Below are 21,989 nucleotides of genomic sequence, written 5' to 3'. Positions count from 1 at the left end.
AGCATCGTAGCATGGACTCCCGAAATTTGCTATAGCGACCCTAAACTGGTGCAGTGTCATGCTATTTTTTTTTTCATTGCTATTGTCCCTTGTAAAAAAGATACATACATTTTTTTTTTTACATTTCGTGTAAGTTTCTGACAGGGCCTAGACCAGGCAGCCTCCCTACAGAATCCACTACGTCCAAGATAGAATAATACGTTAATGATTGTGGTACTTCCCTCTTCATAAATCATAACCATGACATGATAACATCCGTATGGCTAATCTGCTCTGTTGCCACTCACAGCTTGCTTTCTTCGGCCGGCTCTCCCTCTGTGTTATTTTGTGATCATTTGCAAAATTCCATATACAGCAACGGAAAAGGTCACTTTACGATCACTTGCATCTTCACTTCAATCTAAAGCGCAGAAGTACAGCACACGACACTCCTTCAGTGCTACACCTTTTTGTAAAAGCAGCTATGATACCTCCAGCCACGATAACCGCCGTTTCCTCTTGCTCTTCCTCCCTGCTGAAGCATCCGTTCGAAAGCTTGGTGTCATCATGGCACATCACATCCCCATTGCTTCGTTCAAACACCAGGACCATCACATCACAGTACCATCCGACTCATTGCTCTTATGCCTCTGCAGTGTAGCATATCCTCTAGTTCTAGACGGAAGCCATTCTCTAGCTCCACTTTAACACCCAGGGCTATGGAAATACCGAGGCAGGCTCATGGCGCCGCCCTGTCCATGGTTTTCGCTATGCTCGTCGCAACAGCTGCTGTCGAAGCACAGATGGATGCATGTGGCGCTGATCTCAGAACGTTTCTTCCGTCACCTTTCAGTTCATCCAGGCTCCACTGCTCACCGGTCTGGAACAACTTCATACTCAGGGTACCATTTCCTTTCCTGCCTTCAAATATTGATTATCCGGAAAAATGCATTAGTTCAAAAAATTGGAGCTCCATTTACAAGAGAAGAGCTTTGATGTATACATGTTTTCCAGTAAGAATTAGCCAATCCTGAAACCACTTCGTTCAGCATTCTCGAGATAGCTAATTTACACATATTTCCTCAGTTTATGGATTGATGATGGTAGTATTTGCACTACTACATCTTGCAGCATTGGCAGAACCAAGATAACATCGTCAGCATTATATTATCAGCAACTTATACATCCGGTTGGGTTGGTATTGGTTTCTCCAATGATGGGAAGATGGTTGGGTCAAGTGCCATGATCGGCTGGATTGACAATCATGGCAGAGCATATATCAAGCAGTACTACTTAGGCAGCCAGACTAGTTCAGGAGTCAAAGTTGATCGAGGAAACTTGCTCACAACAGATACTCCTCCTGCAGTTGTGCTCTATGGAGACAACATTTACTTGGCATTCCAAGTGAACTTTTCAGTTCAACTTGCCCAACCCAACATTATTTTGGCCTCCTCGGCAATAACACCAAACATGTTTCATCTAGGAGAACATGATGACAAGACAACGTTATCTTTTGATTTTTCATCAGGTTTGATTATTCTTTATAACTAATTCATTTTCTGATCACCTAAGATTCTTATTTTTGCGGGATATTTTCTTTATTCAACCTAATCTACTGCTTCTCAGGTGATCCTGTTAGCAATTACTATCCATACCAGCTGAAGAGAAATCACGGTGCACTTGCGATGTTTGGATGGGGTATTCTGCTACCTTCGGGAGTAATTGTTGCTCGTTATCTCAGGCATAAGGACCCGCTTTGGTATTACCTTCATGTACTCCTGCAATTTCTGGGTTATATCATTGGGCTTGCTGGGGTTGTTGCCGGCATTGCTTTGTACAACAGGATACATTCCAATTTCACCACGCATAGAGGCCTTGGCATTTCAGTTCTTGCTCTTGGTTCCCTTCAGGTCAGTATGCTCATACGACTAATTCTGCTATCATAAACTGCTAGTAGTTCCTATCATTCATGTGATGTTTAAAGCCATTGATCGATTATACTCCATGATTCAGGTGATTGCATTTTTCCTTCATCCTAACCCGGACTCTAAAACTCGCAAATATTGGAACTGGTACCACCACTGGTCTGGCAGGCTCTGTCTTTTCTTGGCAGCAGTCAACGTTGCTCTTGGAATCGAAATAGGTGGTGCCAACATGTCATGGAAAGTGATTTATGGGGCTTTTATTTCTGTCGTCCTAATCACTGTCACATTTCTGGAGATCATGTTGTGGAATAAGCTGACCAAGGCCTCTACCCCCGGGTTCCAAATGTCAACTTGTAGTTTGGAATCCTGAAGCTGGAGAGATATCTACAGAGTACAGCTTATTCCTGAGTAAAACATCTGCAGAGTACAGTTTTCAGCTCTTTTACTACTGCGTGTATTCTGCAAACATGGTTTTAGTTTTGTTGCCTCTTATTTAATTGTGATCTCATTATATTTATGCGACAAAATAGGTTGGGTTGTATAATGTTTTTTGCTGCCAACGAGCCAATGTATTTTTTGTGTAAGCTGTGTAGTGAAGCAGATAGTGATTTTTTCAGAAGATTGTTTCCTCTTCATGCTAACGTCAGCAACAAAAGTGTCTTTGCGAAGACTGCATTAGTAACGTAAACTCTTAACTTTGGAAGGCGTATGCAACAAAAATGTTCACGGAAGCGCTTCAGTTAGAGAAAACATGTGCACTAACAAGACATTTTGCATCTTGAGAACTGCTTTACATGGGATATTTGAAAATAAACAAGTAAATTGCAGAAACAACCGCAATTTGGAGAAGTGTCGACAAAGACCCACCAAAATGCTTCAAAGGTGGTGTTTTTTTTATTGAAGCATTGGTAACATTTCCCTAAGTGCGGTGTTTTTTTGCAACTTTGGATTGATAACAAAGTATCAGGCTACAATCGTCAGACACACCTGGTTGTGCGAGGGACACCAACAACTAACTACGTGTGGAATGTGTAACTATACTAGCTCCGCATAAGATCTAGGTCATCTAAGCAGAGTTAAACTCCAATCCGGCGAGGATATCCAAGATGGCAATGAAGGTGCATTGCCGCATATTAGTCAAAGCGCACACATACAGGTAATTTGTCCACACACAACAAAATGCGCTAGACCTTTCGTGGCACAGATATTAACTTGGATCAACCCGGAGAAATGCAACCGTACGAGAAGCGATCCTGGGATGAACAGAACAGTTTAGGGGAAGAAGGCTTACTGCTGACACCGGCTGGACCTAGCGGTACTCACAGCTTAGGAGCCCTCTGTTTCATCTCCGCTGGGTTACGTTCCTTGCCACGCAGCGGGAGCAGAAGCTCTTGGCAGGCAGATTCCACGATGATGGGCGAAGAGGCGGTTTTCTGACGGTTTTTGGAACTTTGGGTTGCAGACCTTTCTGCGCTGAAGTCTGCTGGGTGTCCATGCCGGACGAATTGGGAGTTTAATTAGGGTTAAACTCTTATATTCGGATGGAGGTAGTACCTTGTTTGCAAATTAGCTTTTCAAGTTCTGGCAAATGAGCAATGGTACATGACAGGAACACAATCATTACAAGAGAAACTGGCACAAGATTTAGAAGCAATTAGATGCTACAGTTTTTTAAACAGAAGGCCACTCGGCCCGGCTTTATAAATAAAGCCCTCCTGGCGAACGATCCAACATAGTCATACAAAGCGCACACACACAACTCGCCCATGGGCGCTAACAGGTTTGACCCAACCCAGGTCAAGGAGAAACACTAAGGTTTGATCCAGCCAACACAGACATACACTAAAACGATAGATAGATAGATAGCTAGGGAAGTCCATGGTCTAGCCGCTGCCTGGGTCCTCCGCTACTCAGCTCGCAGTCTCGCGTAGAGTCTCCTGACGTCGTCCACCGCCGCGTCCAGCATCGCCCGATCCCTCTGTCTGACCAGAACCCTCCAGCGCTGCATATGGATCAACATGTGGTAAAAAACATCAGCCGGGTTTCTGATCATCTTTCCTTCAATGGTAAGCTTGTTGCGTATAGTCCACAAGGTCCAGCACTGGACTGCGAATGTAAACCAAACTAGCCTACGCATCGGGCCGTAAAGGCCTTGGGCGATTGCAATGAACTCCCCCGGCCCGGCGGGGTTCTAGTCATAGTGGAGGAGTTCCCTAACTCCAGCCCACATCATTCTGGCGATGGGACGGGAGAAGAAGATGTGATTGCAGTCTTCCACCTCCTGACAAAGCGCACACCTCCCATCCGATGGTCTGTGTCTTTTGGCAACTTGGTCACACGTGGGAAGACGCCCTCGGATTAGTTGCCACAAGAAGACACGGATCTTGGGAGGAACCCTGGTGCGCCAGGCCTCCTTGAAACAGGTAACTAACGCCCCCTGCGTCAGTGCCAGATAGTCGATGGACTAGGAGACCGTGTCCTCCTCGATCCCTGGATGCCATCCCATGGCCTCCCGACAAAGGTTGTCCCATTCAACGGCTTCAGCAGTGCCAAATGGTCTCCGAAACTCAACTCCCCATTCCCCAGGGTTCCCCTCTCGTGGTGTAGCATCGGCGACTGATATCAGCGGATCAGTACAACAGCTAAAGAGGCGGGGAAATCTAGCCATGAAGGGCCTCCTGCCCGTCCACCAGTCCAGCCAGAACCTTGTGCGTCTCCCATTGCGCGCACCATGTTTGGCTCCCAACTTCAAGTACCATTTGATATTTCGAATGGAATTCCAGAACTGGGAGCCCCTAGTAGGTACTGTACCATCAAAGAGGTCCCGACCCCTCAGAAACTACGGTGACCCAGCATACCACTGCATGTTGTAGTATACAAGTCGTTGATATGATCTTTGTGAAGGGACTTCTTCACAATTTGCCATATCCCTCAGAGTGGTACAACAGAAACATTGCAGGTCATAACACTCCATACTTTATTACAAACATTGTCTTAACAAGTTGGTATTCTCACAGGTCCTATGAGAACACCCTAAGATACTACTTAAGTATGATTACAACTCATAACAAATATAAAGAGAGCTCAACAACTTATTTAGGTAAGTTCTACGTTGCTCGGCTCTATGATGCTAGGGTATGTCACTACTCCTCCACCTCCGTGTCATCTGGTCCGTAGACTATCCCATAGTCTACTCCTTCCACTCCGCCAGTAAGATCAGGTTCTTCGTAGATCAGCTCGTAACTTCCTTCTGGTGCTCCATCGTTGATGGCCTCCACTTCCGGATCACAGTCTAGCAAGGGTGTCGAAAGAAAGTGAGTACAGGGGTACTCGAGAAGTTCTAAAAGAGTAAAAAGGTGTTTGATGCACTAGCTACGACCATTGATCAGGAAATCGCAGGTCAATGCATGGTTTGAAATCATTTCTTCAAAAGGTTGCTTTTATTATGAAAACTATGCCCGTCAGTCTTCACAGGTTGACTAGAACTTCGTGGAGTTCCTTTCCTGCCGCGTTCGCAGTTCCCTTCCCGGAACAGGGAGTGACAGCCACAATTTGATACACTCTGCAGAGGTGCGTTACTTTTCCCACAAGAGATCTCACCCTTTTTGCCATCTGCAGGGACTTGCCCCCGTTCACACTTCCTTTGGTGTGAGGCCAGGTATAAAGATCCAAGCCCACACCGCCTTCTCCGCAACTGCAAACCCACCCTTTGTCCAACCGTACACCCCCAGTAGACTTCCCCCGATAATACGGTTTTACTCACGGTGTACTCCGGACAATCCCTCATAGATGGTAGAGCTTAACATCACTAATGGATGGGGATTTAAAAGGATATCCCAACCTATTGCGGCAGTGCCTCCAACACCCCACCGGCTCTACCAATCCGTTGGCGTGCAGAAGGGAAAAGATACGGCTGGCTTCCCCAGAGCCATTATAGATCTCATGGTCAACGCGGTTTGTACGGCGCTAGAATCACTGGACGGCATTGGTAATTAATCCTAGGGTAATATAACCCATGCAATGGAACCTCCACCATATCAACACATACCATGGTTCCATTGCCAACCACATAGTCATATTCATAGTTGGAAAGTAACATTTTATTTGCGATGCAGGAATGATAAGTATATAGCTTTGCATTAAAGTAGTAGAAAATAATCAAGTTGACATGAGCAAGGGTGAACTTGCACAGTGGATGCGAGATAGTGCAGTTCAATGCAGTTGATGGAACCTGGACCTCGGGTTCTGTAAGAAGCATCATTGTCCGGTAAGGACAATGTTATAAAATCCAAATAATGCAATCATGGATGTATTATTTTATGTTGAATCCCTTTACCCCGCTGAGTTATAGCAATTTAGGGTTGCGTTTAAGATTTATGTCTTTGACAGTAACTTGCAATTGATTTAAAAGTATAAACCATTTTAATTCACATACAGTAACATATTTCAAAGTAAAACTACTTTACTTGGTGATTCACTTAATCATTCAAAAAAATAATTTGAAATCATAGAGTTATCTCTATAGTTTTTGGAAATAAAGGAATATAGTATTTTTCTTGGAAAAATACCCTTTTTAATAGAAACGACTTGGAATAGTAGAATTTCATTTTGAAATGTTTGAAAATAAGTATTTGAACTTATTTGAGATTTTCCTTGAATTTTAAATACAAGGAAATAATAGTTTAAAATTCCAAGTTATTATTTAAATTCTTAAAATTCATAATTTTGAATTTGTTTCATAAATTCTATTTCATATTTTATTCTTGTTAAGATTTATTTTTCATTCATTAATTCAATTTTTAATGGATTTTTAGAGTTGTATTTTATTTATTAAAAATTGGTGAAATTCTGGCCTTTTCTAAATTGTTAAAAGACCAAAATGCCCCCTGGCCCCTATTGGGCCAGCCCATTTAACTAAGGCCCAGGGACAGCCCATTAAGGCTTGTCCCTTATGGGTCGGTGGCGCCGAACGGCCCACCTCACTCACTCACTCGGCCCTCTCTCACTCGTTCGTCTCTAACCCTAATCCTCCCGCGACGCCTGTGGCGATGGCGTCGCCGCCATGGCCGCCGCCGCGCTCCGGCCAGCTCCGTGCTCCTCTGCCATAGCCACCTACCAAATTGGGACCGCCGCGTGCAGATCTATCGATCTGTCCGCGTGGTTTCCCCCTTCTCTTCCTCTCTTGGCGAATCGCCTCCGCTCTGGATCTCGTGGAGAATCGCCTCTGGCGATTGACGAACTCCGGCGAGCTCTCGTCCTCGCCGACGATGGGTGCGCCCCTGAGGTTGACCTGGCGCGGGTGCTGCTCGCAGTACTCGTGCCGTCGCCTCAGGTGCTCTGCTACGGTGGTGTTCGTGTTCGCCAGCGTAACGTCGGCGCCTACCCTGGATTTGCAGCTGCTATGGCCGCGCGAGCACTGCCTCGCCATGCCCTAGCTTCTGCTTCCAGGCGCGTGTAAGTTGCTTCACCTCCTCCTTCTCTTCTCCATGTCTGTGCGCCTCCCTTGCTCTTTGTTCTTCTTCCTCCTCATGCTCTGTTGCTCTCTGGTGATCCTGTGATCACACAGAGCTATGCCATAGTTGCTTAATCTTCCAGTGCTTCTATCTACTGCAAGCTCATGGCCAAATTACCAGTTTCTGGTACTGGCCAGTGTTGCTTTGCTTGCGATTCATGCTTTGCTTGCTTATCTGTTGCTCCTAGCATGCTCTGTTCTTGCTATGCTCTGCTGTGCTTGCTTAAAAGCTTGCTATCCCATGCTGTATTTGCTTATGGCTTGCTTGTGCTTACTGGCATGTCATACTTGCTTGTCTAGGTGTACTGTGGTGCATTTGTGACACTTGTGTGTGCCAGTGGTGTTTGTGAAATGCCTCTGTGCTTCCTATGCAAGCTAATGATCCCTTGGATCATCCTTTGCTTGTTGGCTAGCTTCCCTGTGTAGCTTGACTTGATTCAATTGATCCATTTGATCAATTAAATGTCAGTGATGGCTTACTGATTAATTATGTGGCTAAGTGATTCACTTTCCCTGTTGATGCTGATGCTCAAGCATCACTATGCTGCTGCTTACTTGTGCTGTTGCTCATTCAAACTAACTGGGCTAGATCCAGTTGTAGGAATACGTTGCATAGAAAACAAAAAATTTCCTACCGCGAGAACGCAATCCAAGCCAAGATGCAATCTAGAAGACGGGAGCAACGAGGGGATGATCAAGACTAACCCTTGAAGATTTCCAAAGCCTATAAGAGTAGGCTCTTATTGCTGCGGTAGACGATCACTTGCCGCTTGCAAAAGCGCGTAGAAGATCTTGATCACGGTGCCACAATCGGGCAGCACCTCCGTACTCGGTCACACGTTCGGTGTTGATGAAGACGACGTCCTTCTCCCCGTTCCAGCGGGCAGTGGAAGTAGTAGCTCCTCCTTGAATCCGGCAGCACGACGGCGTGGTGGCGGTGGCGGTGGAGATCTCCGGCGGAGCTTCGCTAAGCGTGCGGGAGAAGAGGAGGAGAGAGGGGGCGGCTAGGGTTTGGGAGAGGGGGTGGCCGGCCACCTATGGGTGCGGCCAAGCTATGGGCTTGTGGTGGTCAGCCCCCTCTCCTATGCCCCTCATTATATAGGTGGAAGCCCCAAGTGTTGGACTACAAGTCTTCGAATAAGACCCGAACCAAAAACCTTCCATGTGTAGGGAAACCTACCCAAGGTGGGAATCCCACTTGGGGTGGGATTCCCCCCTTCCATGAGGGGGGTTGGCCGGCCACCCTTGGGGAGTCCACCTTGGACTCCTCCCCTTTAGGGTTGGCTGGCCATGCAAGGTGGAGTCCCTCCGGGACTCTACTTTCCATTGTGATTTCTTCCGGACTTTTCTAGAACCTTCTAGAACCTGCCATAAATGCACCGGATCATTTCCAAACTTGGAATATGACTTCCTATATATGAATCTTATTCTCCGGACCATTCCGGAAATCCTCGTGATGTCCGGGATCTCATCAGGGACTCCGAACAAATATTCGAACTCCATTCCATATTCAAGTTCTACCATTTCAACATCAAACCTTAAGTGTGTCACCCTACGGTTCGCGAACTATGCGGACATGGTTGAGTACTCACTCCGACCAATAACCAATAGCGGGATCTGGAGATCCATAATGGCTCCCACATATTCAACGATGACTTCAGTGATCGAATGAACCATTCACATATGATACCAATTCCCTTTGTCACGCGATATTTTACTTGTCCGAGGTTTGATCATCGGTATCACTCTATACCTTGTTCAACCTCGTCTCCTGACAAGTACTCTTTACTCGTACCGTGGTATGTGGTCTCTTATGAACTTATTCATATGCTTGCAAGACATTAGACGACATTCCACCGAGAGGGCCCAGAGTATATCTATCCGTCATCGGGATGGACAAATCCCACTGTTGATCCATATGCCTCAACTCATACTTTCCGGATACTTAATCCCACCTTTATAACCACCCATTTACGCAGTGGCATTTGGTGTAATCAAAGTACCTTTCCGGTATAAGTGATTTACATGATCTCATGGTCATAAGGACTAGGTAACTATGTATCGAAAGCTTATAGCAAATAACTCAATGACGTGATCTTATGCTATGCTTAATTGGGTGTGTCCATTACATCATTCATATAATGATATAACCTTGTTATTAATAACATCCAATGTTCATGATTATGAAACTAATCATCCATTAATCAACAAGCTAGTTAAGAGGCATACTAGGGACTCTTTGTTGTCTACATATCACACATGTACTAATGTTTCGGTTAATACAATTATAGCATGATATATAAACATTTATCATAAACATAAAGATATATAATAACCACTTTTATTATTGCCTCTTGGGCATATCTCCTTCAGTCTCCCACTTGCACTAGAGTCAATAATCTAGTTTACATTTGTAAAGATATAACACCTTGGCCTTCTGGTGTTTTATCATGTTTTGCTCACGGGAGAGGTTTTAGTCAACGGATCTGACATGCTCAGAAACGTATGTATTTTGTAATTCATTTGCATCTCAACGCATCACTCATTTCCAAATGAGTCGGCATTAAATATGTTTGGTCTTCTGGTGGAACCTTAATTTCGCAGTCTGAAATATGTTACTAATATTGTCACACACAATATAGCTTCAGAGTTCTGACTTTGTCGGAACTACACCAAATTCTCAAAGAACCTCTTGACTTTAACATCCTTTGTCATTGTCAAAACAATGACATATTCTGCCTTCTTTTGTAGAATCCGTCATAATATTTAGAACTCTTCTAAATCTAGCATAGACAACTTCTAGCTCATCGTGCTACCTTTTAAACAACACTTAGTCTAATTTTGAGATTGAAATTTTATTTTCATATGTGACAAAACAAATATCGGTGCAACATCTTACAGCGATTTGTTTGTCATTTCCCATACAAAACTATATATATATATATCCTTAGTTCTTCTAAAGTACTCAAGAATATTCTTACTGTCGTCCAATGATCATCATATGAATCATTCTGGTATATGCTCATAACACTTTATAGCACATGACATCTGATTGTGTACATATTATTCGTGATCTATAATCACTCATGTGTTTTTACTCATTGAGTGTCAGATACACTCAAGTCTTGTTAAAACTTAACATGACAAGAATATTTTCTTAATATTTTTATATTGAACTATTTCAATATCCATTCTATGTACTTTGACTTGAACATATTATGTGTTTCAATCTATCTTCATAGATCTTGACACAAAATTTGTTTCAGTCCATATCACTTTCATTGAAGTTAATTTTTCAATGAAACCTTTTAATCAAGTATGTAATTACATTATTTATAACCAACTATATGTCTTCTACATAAATATTATAAATATGTCTCAGCGCTCCCACTTAATTTCTTGCAAATGCAAGCCTCTTCATTGTCTCTGATGAAATTAAAAACTCTTTGACTATTTCATCCAGTGAAGATTCAAACTCCGCTATACTTACTTCATCAAATTGAAGTTTGTATACCCATCTAGTATTCCACGGACCAGCAAAACTCTTGGTTGTATCTTGTATACACCTTTTAATACATACTTCTGATAAGTAATGTATTTTGCCATCCTACTAGCATATCTCATAAAAGAAATATGTAGTGATTACTAGAATAATCCACATAGACTATAAGCATTGCTACGGAAGATCTAATCTTATCGTAGTCAACTCTTTGAACTTTGTTGTAAACAATTTTTCGACAAGTCGAGCTTCTTTAAGGATATTCCATCCAAGTCCATCAATTTTGTAGATCCATTTACTTTCAAAAAGTATTTATCTATCTTGGATTTCATGGCATATAGCCATTTTAACGGAGTCAAGGCCCATCATAACTTCTTTGTTTGTAGTTGGTTTATCATTGTTTAAAATCAATCCTTTGTTCACAAATCATTTATTTGATCACAAAGTAAACCATACCTACAAGGTTCAATATGTACTTCGATCTCCATGGCTAAAACACTTTGTAGTCATGGGAGCCATGTTCGTCATGGTCGCTTTCGGAACCAATTTCCGATGCTGCGCTACTCTGATCATTATGCTCAGGTTCATAAACCTTATCAAGTTCTATTGTCCTCCCACTCAAATACTTCGCTAGAAAACAATTTCTTGGAAATAAGCAAGTAACATTAACAAACACTTTTGTCGTTTACTTCATAGTGGAAAGAATTCCCAATCAATTCTTTGGGATAACCAACAAAGACATTCATCCGATTTTGGTTGTTAACTTTTAGACCAAAATTTAAAGAAAGGACTATTAGGGTTTATACCCATGCCATAACTCGTATGGTGTCATTTCTACGGATCATGATGATGCTCTATTCAGTGTAAAAGCGGTAGTCACTAAAGCATAATCCACAAAAATATAATGGCGTCATAATATTTTATCTCATCATTAATCCAACAAGGCTTGGATACATCTCTCGGATACTATATCATCATTATGATGCTCCAAGAAATGTGAGTTGTAGAACAATTTCATGACTCTCTTAGATGTTCGCTAAAACTCGTAATTCAAATGTTTTCACCATGATCCAATCATAGATATTTGACTTTTCTATTACGATGATTTCCACTTCATGCTGAAATTTATTTGAATCCATTCAAATGTTTCAAACTTCTTCCTTATTGAATATATCCACATATATATACTCAATTCATTGTTCAAAGTTTTCATGAAGTAGAAGAATCTCCCGCACACAACTATGCCCAGTGAACCACATACATCATCATGTATTTTTCACTAAGTTAGTTGCCCGTTCAACTCTTGGCCTATGAACGGTATTTTAATCATTCTCTTTAAAAAAGATTTGCAAGCGCCAAATGATTCAAAAATCAAATGACTCCAAAATCCATTTGCATGGAGTTCCTTCATGCGTTCCTTTCTAACATGACCTAAATGGCGGTTCCACAAATACGTGGAATTCAAATCATTTGCCTTATGGCATTTTAGCGTCAGTGTTATGTATGTGTGTTTCGCCATTAAGATTTATAATAACTTATCCATCGTACATGGAGTAATGTCATAATTTGAACAACTCATTGTTTTCATTTGACCAGAGCAAAATAACAATTATTAAGTTCTTTATTATAAATTCTAAGGGCTAGATAGAATGCCAACGACGAACATAATAACACTTTATTTTGTTCCGGCACGTAGAGTTCCTATCATATTCCTTGTCAGTCACTTAGGCCATTGTATTCTTGTATTGTGTTGTTTTGTATGATACTTCATACCAACCAATATAGTACTAATACCCAAGAATTTCATAGTGTGACTTAACTAGGAATACAACCATAACATGTATATCATTTATATACACCTGAGCTAGACTTTCTAGTCTTTTCTTTTCTTTTTGCCAAAATATCTTTTGCAGTTTCTCTTTTAGCTTTCCTCATTATTCAGAAAAACACTTCAACATCATTAACTTTTAGGTTTGTTGGTCAAATACCAATAACCTTGAGGTGCTTACTTTGAAGTTGATCATCATATGACAAGTGTTCCAGATTTCACTATTAGTAACTTTGTAATATGATGAACAATTTCACTCATAATTTTATCCATCATATCATGACGACTTTCCGAGACCATGTCTGTACATGCTAGGCTCGTAAAGTTTTAACCTTGGTATTTGCATGTGCAAATCTGGCTTGCACCCGTTGTAAGCACACGTAGAATCTATAACACCCGATCATCACGTGATGTTTCGATACGACGAGTCTTAGCAACGGTGCATACTTAGAATGATAACTTCATGGATATACGATTATCATTAGTGCCCCAATAGTTGGAGGATTGGGACGCCTTGCGTCTTCAACCTTCGTACATTCCCATAAAACTTATGAGTTTATGTAGTCTCACCAAATTATATTCTATCATCTTGCAATAAGGTCTTAGATATCACATATATCTCATACCTTGATTATTTCTGAAAACTAAATTTTCAGCTCCTTACTTTTCAAACTGATTTGAACTTCAAGTTTCACGGAGACAAGATAACTTTAGGTACTATTTGAAACCATAGCTCTTTGAATCAACAATGTGAGGTTTACTAAAAGTTTGCAATAGGACTTAATCAATTCTTGATTCTTTAACAATACGGTACCAATCCGTAAAGTTTCTTGTCAGATTTTAACATTATTTCTATCTCAATAACAAGACTAGCGCATGGTAGAAAAACGGATGCCAATACTACAAAATTAATTCAAAATACTACTCAGACTATGTTTATGATAATTAGTTCATGTTTTAATCTAATTACTAATGAACTCCCACTTAATACAACATCCCTCATAGTTGTTAAGTGGTACACGATCCAAATTCACTACACCAAAACCGATCATCACGTGAGATGATGTAGCTTCAATGGTGAACATCAACATGTTGATCATATCATCCATATGACTCGTGTTCAACCTTTCGGTTTCCGTTGTCCCGAGGCCATGTCTGTACATGCTAGGCTCGTCAAGCAAACCCAAGTATTCCGCGTGTGCAACATGGCTTACACCTGTTGTATGTTGAGTCTATCACATCCGATCATCACGAGATGCTTCAAAACGTCAAACTATATCAACGGTGCATACGAGGGGAGAACACTTTATTATCTTGATATTAAAGTGAGGGATCATCTTATAATGCTACCGTCGCGTTCTAAGCAAAATATAATGCATAAAGGATTAACATCACATGCAGTTCATATGTGATATGATATGGCCCTTTTGTCTTTGCGCCTTTGATCTTCATCTCCAAAGCACGGACATGATCTCCATCATCAACGGGCATGATCTCCATCATCGTCGGCGTAGCGTCAAGGTTCATGGCGCCGTCTTCATGGTTGTTCACCTCATGTAGCAACTATTACAACTACTTTGAAATACTACTCAACATGAAATTTAAAGACAACCATAAGGCTCCTGCCGGTTGCCACAATACAATAATGATCATCTCATACATATTCATCATCACATTATGGCCATATCACATCACCAAACCCTGCAAAAACAAGTTAGACGTCTCTAATTTGGTTTGCATATTTTACGTGGTTTAGGGTTTTCGAGAGAGATCTAATCTACCTACGAACATGAACCACAACGGTGATACTAATGTTGTCAATAGAAGAGTAAATTGAATCTTCACTATAGTAGGAGAGACAGACACCCACAAAGCCTCTTATGCAATACAAGTTGCATGTCGAACGAGGAACAAGTCTCATGAACGCGGTCATGTAAAGTTAGTCCGGGCCGCTTCATCCCACTATGCCACAAAGATGCAAAGTACTCAAACTAAAGACAACAAGAGCATCAACGCCCACAAAACCATTGTGTTCTACTCGTGCAACCATCTATGCATAGACACGGCTTTGATACCACTGTAGGAATACGTTGCATAGAAAACAAAAAATTTCCTACCGCGAGAACGCAATCCAAACCAAGATGCAATCTAGAAGACGGGAGCAACGAGGGGATGATCAAGACTAACCCTTGAAGATTTCCAAAGCCTATAAGAGTTGGCTCTTATTGCTGCGGTAGACGATCACTTGCCGCTTGCAAAAGCGCGTAGAAGATCTTGATCACGGTGCCACAATCGGGCAGCACCTCCGTACTCGGTCACACGTTCGGTGTTGATGAAGACGACGTCCTTCTCCCCGTTCCAGCGGGCAGCGGAAGTAGTAGCTCCTCCTTGAATCCGGCAGCACGACGGCGTGGTGGCGGTGGCGGTGGAGATCTCCGGTGGAGCTTCGCTAAGCGTGCGGGAGAAGAGGAGGAGAGAGGGGGCGGCTAGGGTTTGGGAGAGGGGGTGGCCGGCCACCTATGGGTGCGGCCAAGCTATGGTCTTGGGGTGGTCAGCCCCCTCTCCTATGCCCCTCATTATATAGGTGGAAGCCCCAAGTGTTGGACTACAAGTCTTCGAATAAGACCCGAACCAAAAACCTTCCATGTGTAGGGAAACCTACCCAAGGTGGGAATCCCACTTGGGGTGGGATTCCCCCCTTCCATGAGGGGGGTTGGCCGGCCACCCTTGGGGAGTCCACCTTGGACTCCTCCCCTTTAGGGTTGGCTGGCCATGCAAGGTGTAGTCCCTCCGGGACTCTACTTTCCATGGTGATTTCTTCCGGACTTTTCTAGAACCTTCTAGAACCTGCCATAAATGCACCGGATCATTTCCAAACTTGGAATATGACTTCCTATATATGAATCTTATTCTCCGGACCATTCCAGAACTCCTCGTGATGTCCGGGATCTCATCCGAGACTCCGAACAAATATTCGAACTCCATTCCATATTCAAGTTCTACCATTTCAACATCAAACCTTAAGTGTGTCACCCTACGGTTCGCGAACTATGCGGACATGGTTGAGTACTCACTCCGACCAATAACCAATAGCGGGATCTGGAGATCCATAATGGCTCCCACATATTCAACGATGACTTCAGTGATCGAATGAACCATTCATATACGATACCAATTCCCTTTGTCACGCGATATTTTACTTGTCCGAGGTTTGATCATCAGTATCATTCTATACCTTGTTCAACCTCATCTCCTGACAAGTACTCTTTACTCATTGACGTGGGCACTACCCTTCAAGTAACTGACGTTGCCCTATCCTGTATTGACCAACTGGAGGCCCATGAAGACACCCGAAGGCTAGATGGGCCACTAGGTCGGCGCACCAGAAGATTCCTTGACGGGCAAGACAAGGAAGCGAACAAACAAGGAAAGATTGGATCTAAACTACTGTAAATCTAGTCGTATTCGGTTAGACCTCTTGAGACCTGGTCTCCTATATAAAGGCCAGGAGAGGGGCTGCCGAGGGACACGAACAATCTTAGCAATCTTAGCCAGGAAAAGCTTAGAGCTAGGTAACCCTAGCAACAGCAATTTCGACTAGATCTCAGCCGAACTATTCGGCACCCCATTGTAACCCATTGTCTTCATAATCAAAGAACAGACAGGCAGGACGTAAGGGTTTTACCTCATCGAGGGCCCCGAACCTGGGTAAATCGCTCTCCCCGCTTGTCTGTGAACCGATGTCTCGTGTTAGCCTACAGGATTCCATCAACCCTAAGCCCCTATCGGAGGGCATTGGCGAGGAGTACCCTCGACAATTGGCGCCGTCTGTGGGAAATCTGTCGGCACAAGGCAGGTCATCGGCAGCACCAGTTACGTCTGCGGCGTTCTTACTCGAGTCGCCGACGCCAGCAAAGTCAAGAGATCCGGTCCGCTGCGGATCCTTCGAATTCGTGCCGTGCCACGAAGAGCTTCACCCGAACTCTATGGCATCGTCTCGCAACACGGAAGCTGTTTTCGGTGGCGTCCACTTCGTCGTCGACTCCGGAGGTTTTCTTCGCCTCCCCGGGGCCAGCGCGTCCCACTCAAAGGTCGTGCCTCAGGAGGGTGTCCCTTCGGCAGCAACCTTAAAGGCTTCACCCAGAAGTATACGAGAGAACAACCGGGAAAATCTCGACGCCGCAGTTGGACAAAGAAAGAGATGAAGGAGTTCGCACCGTGAAGAGGAAGGCAGAACAGTAGTCCACTCTCGATGCTATGACATGTCATCAATCAGAGGACGCACCCGTTCTCCACACCTCTCAGCTACAGAGCAACTTGAAGCGCCATGTTATCTCCACTCTTATTTCGATCCTAAGGATGGTAGGGAGAAGTCCAGCCATCTGTTAAGGAACTGCCGACACTTCCTAGAGATTCGGTAGTTCTGCGACGATCTTAGAGCTGAAGCCACATCAAGAGTTCGCATAATGGAAGAGAAAGCAAGGTCCTATGGTCATCAGCCAGAGCCATACGTACCAGAACCATACGAGCCAATGGAAAAAGACGAATATGACCCAGTCGAGGCATTCCCAGCACTGCGTGGACAGATCAACATGATCCACAAAACCAGCTTTTCGAAAAGAGAAATCAAAAAGTTCTCTCGAGAAGTAAAATACGCGGAAGTTGCCATGGTTGACACGCCGGATTTCATCGATTGGTCAGATCAGAGCATCACCTTCAGCAGGGCGGATCACCCGAAGGCTGTCCCAAGGCCCGGTCACGCGGCCCTTGTCCTGGAAGCACAGATTGGAGGATACAATATGGGAAAAGTATTTATGGACGGTGGAAGCGGCTTGAACCTGTTATTCGCCAGCACAATGAGGGCAATGGGTTTAACAGTCGACATGCTAAAAGAATCCGACACAGGGTTCCACGGCATTATACCGACTCGACCCGCCTACTCGCTGGGTAAAACATCGTTGGACGTAGTCTTCGGCACGCCCAGTAATTTCAGGAAAGAAAGGGTTGAGTTCGAGGTAGTCGACTGGGAATCTCAGTACCACGCCATCCTCGGCAGACCTGCGTTTGCCAAATTCATGGCCGTGCCTCATTATGCATACCTGAAACTAAAGATGTCAGGCAACAACGGGACCCCAATAACCATTCACGGCAGCTTCGCTCGGTCAGACAACTGCGATAGGGAATTTCAGAAGATCGCCTTGAAGTTTGGAGCCAAAGAAGAACTCAACGCGATCGACGCCATTACAGATCACACACAGCCACCAGCAGACAATCGAAACGCAAGATCCGATGAGTTCGATACTGCAAAGGAAACCAAGAAACTGCAGGTGCACCCTACTGATCCGAAGAAAACGGTCAACACCTCGGCTGACCTAGATGTCGCATAGGAAAGCGCGCTCATCGAGTTCCTCCGTGAGCGCTGGGAGATATTTGCATGGGAGCCATCCGACATGCCAGGTATCCCCAGGGAACTCGCTGAGCACGCCCTAAATGTTGACCCGACGGCCAAGCCAGTACAGCAGTCAATGCGGCGATTTTCCGAACCTAAAAGAAGAGCAATCGGCGAAGAAGTTAATCGACTCCGCAAGGCGGGATTTATCCGAGAGCTTAAGGAATCTGAGTGGGTGGCTAATCCAGTCATGGTGCCGAAGAAGGACACAACTGCCCTCCGCATGTGCATCGATTACACTAGCCTCAACAAGCACTGCCCGAAAGATCATTTCCCACTGCCTCGGATAGATCAGATAGTCGATTCTATAGCCGGGTGCGACCGTCTCTCTTTCCTTGATGCATACTCCGGGTATAACCAGATCAAATTGAAGAAAGAGGATCAGGAGTTAACTGCGTTCATCACTCCACACGGCGTTTTCTGTTACAACGTCATGACCTTCGGGTTGAAAAATGCGGGAGCTACCTACCAACGCTGCATGCAAGCCTGCCTCGCGGAGCAGATCAGAAGGAACATTGAAGTCTACATCGACGATATCGTGGTGAAAACAAAGCACGCAGCCACACTCATCGATGACTTGCGGGAAACCTTTGACAATCTGGACAAATACAAAATCAAGTTAAACCCCAAGAAATGTTTCTTCGGAGTGCCAGGAGGGCAAGTACTCGGGCACTTCATATCAGCCAGAGGAATCGAGGCTAATCCCTTGAAGATCAAAGCTATTCTCAACATGAAGCCGCCAAAGAATCTGCACCAAGTGCAGCAGTTGGCAGGCCGATTAGCAGCGCTTAGCAGGTTCATCGCGAAGTTAGGGGAGAAAGCTTTGCCTTTCTACAACTTGATGAAAAAGTCAGAAAAGTTCGAATGGACAAAGGAAGCACAAGACTCCTTCGACAGCTTGAAGAAAATCCTATCGACCTCCCCGGTGCTCGTGACTCCGCGCGAAAAGGAGATACTACTGATGTACATAGCCGCTATAGCTCAAGTCTTCAGTAGCGTTTTGGTTGTCGAACGAGAAGAAGCAGGGAGAGTTCATGGTGTACAGAGGGCCGTTTACTACCTCAGTGAAGTACTTACCCCCGCAAGACAGAGGTATCCTCATCACCAGAAGTTGGCATATGCAGTATGGAGGTCGGCTCGCAAACTGAGGCACTACTTCACGGAGCACCCGATCAAAGTTGTGAGCGAAGCACCCCTGAAGAGCATCATGACCAATCCAGAAGCCACAGGTCGAGTGTCTCAATGGGCCATCGAGTTAGCACCACACGACATAACTTACGTCAACCGAACGGCGGTAAAATCCCAAATCCTCCCAGATTTTGTGGCAGATTGGATCCAATCGCAGACTCCAGCAACACCCGACATGTCGGGGTCATGGGTAATGTACTTTGACGGATCAAAACGGAGCACAGGAGCAGGGGCAGGAGTGGTGCTGGTATCACCACAGGGAGATAAAATGAAGTATATACTACGCATGAATTTCTCCCTGCCGACAAACAATGAAGCAGAATACGAAGCACTGTTGCACGGAATGAAAATGGCGAAGGCGTGTGGCGCTACGCGCCTAGAAATCTACGGAGATTCGAACCTAGTGGTCCAGCAGTCAATGAACTTGTGCGATGCAGTTAGTGACAACATGGTTGCTTATTGGCAGTTGTATCAGAACATGGAGGCTAAATTTGAAGGATGCGAGCTTAAGCACATCGGCAGAGCCAGTAACGAGGAAGCCGACACTTTGGCAAACATCGGGTCCACATGCTTGATGACGCGTAAAGCACACGCTCGTTGGGAACCCCAAGTGGAAGGTGTGATGCGTACAGCAGCAAGTTTCCCTCAGTAAGAAACCAAGGTTTATCGAACCAGTAGGAGCCAAGAAGCACGTTGAAGGTTGATGGCGGCGGGATGTAGTGCGGCGCAACACCAGGGATTCCGGCGCCAACGTGGAACCTGCACAACACAACCAAAGTACTTTGCCCCAACGAAACAGTGAGGTTGTCAATCTCACCGGCTTGCTGTAACAAAGGATTAACCGTATTGTGTGGAAGATGATTGTTTGCAGAAAACAAAGAGAACGATTGCAAGAGATTGTATTTCAGTAAAGAGAATTGGACCGGGGTCCACAGTTCACTAGAGGTGTCTCTCCCATAAGACAAACATCATGTTGGGTGAACAAATTACAGTTGGGCAATTGACAAATAAAGAGGGCATGACCATGCACATACATATCATGATGAATATAGTGAGATTTAATTGGGCATTACGACAAAGTACATAGACCGCCATCCAACTGCATCTATGCCTAAAAAGTCCACCTTCAGGTTATCATCCGAACCCCCTCCAGTATTAAGTTGCAAAGCAACAGACAATTGCATTAAGTATGGTGCGTAATGTAATCAACAACTACATCCTTAGACATAGCATCAATGTTTTATCCCTAGTGGCAACAGCACAACACAACCTTAGAACTTTCTCACACTGTCCCTGTGTCAATGCAGGCATGAACCCACTATCGAGCATAAATACTCCCTCTTGGAGTTACAAGCATCTACTTGGCCAGAGCATCTACTAGTAACGGAAAGCATGCAAGATCATAAACAACACATAGATATAACTTTGATAATCAACATAACAAGTATTCTCTATTCATCGGATCCCAACAAACGCAACATATAGAATTACAGATAGATGATCTTGATCATGTTAGGCAGCTCACAAGATCCGACAATGATAGCACAATGGGGAGAAGACAACCATCTAGCTACTGCTATGGACCCATAGTCCAGGGGTAGACTACTCACATATCACACCGGAGGCGACCATGGCGGCGTAGAGTCCTCCGGGAGATGATTCCCCTCTCCGGCAGGGTGCCGGAGGCGATCTCCTGGATCCCCCGAGATGGGATCGGCGTTGGCGGCGTCTCTGGAAGGTTTTCCGTATCGTGGCTCTCGGTACTGGGGGTTTCGTCACGGAGGCTTTAAGTAGGCGGAAGGGCAAGTCAGGAGGGGGCACAGGGGCCCCACACCATAGGCCGGCGCGGCCAAGGGGGCCGCGCCGCCTAGGGTTTGGGCACCCTGTGGCCCCACTTCGTTTCGTCTTCGGACTTCTGGAAGCTTCGTGGCAAAATAGGCCCCTGGGCGTTGATTTCGTCCAATTCCGAGAATATTTCCTTACTAGGATTTCTGAAACAAAAAACAGAAAACAAGAATCGCACTTCGGCATCTTGTTAATAGGTTAGTTCCAGAAAATGCACGAATATGACATAAAGTGTGCATAAAACATGTAGATAACATCAATAATGTGGCATGGAACATAAGAAATTATCGATACGTCGGAGACGTATCAGCATCCCCAAGCTTAGTTCTGCTCGTCCCGAGCAGGTAAAACGATAACACAGATAATTTCTGGAGTGACATGCCATCATAACCTTGATCATACTATTTGTAAAGCTATGTAGTGAATGCAGCGATCAAAACAATGTATATGACATGAGTAAACAAGTGAATCATAAAGCAAAGACTTTTCATGAATAGCACTTCAAGACAAGCATCAATAAGTCTTGCATAAGAGTTAACTCATAAAGCAATAATTCAAAGTAAAAGTATTGAAGCAACACAAAAGAAGATTAAGTTTCAGCGGTTGCTTTCAACTCATAACATGTATATCTCATGGATATTGTCAACATAGAGTAATATAACAAGTGCAATAAGCAAGTATGTAGGAATCAATGCACAGTTCACACAAGTGTTTGCTTCTTGGGGTGGAGAGAAATAGGTGAACTGACTCAACATTGAAAGTAG

The 21,989-nt window shown here is 44.2% G+C and overlaps 1 protein-coding gene across 1 annotated transcript; it reads left to right on the top strand.

Moving 5' to 3' along the window:
- The first annotated feature begins 507 nt into the window (after positions 1–507).
- Positions 508–2,552, top strand: LOC127296865 (cytochrome b561 and DOMON domain-containing protein At3g61750). Its single transcript, XM_051327097.2, has 4 exons — positions 508–881; positions 1,111–1,507; positions 1,606–1,889; positions 1,993–2,552. Exons 1-4 carry the CDS (start codon positions 624–626, stop codon positions 2,272–2,274), a joined length of 1,221 nt encoding a protein of 406 aa, XP_051183057.1. The 5' UTR covers positions 508–623; the 3' UTR covers positions 2,275–2,552.
- Positions 2,553–21,989: the final 19,437 nt, after the last annotated feature.

This window comes from Lolium perenne, chromosome 1 (genome assembly GCF_019359855.2).
Source record: "Lolium perenne isolate Kyuss_39 chromosome 1, Kyuss_2.0, whole genome shotgun sequence".
In the NCBI taxonomy this organism is placed as follows: Eukaryota; Viridiplantae; Streptophyta; class Magnoliopsida; order Poales; family Poaceae; genus Lolium; species Lolium perenne.
This window is presented reverse-complemented; position numbering and strand designations above follow the sequence as displayed.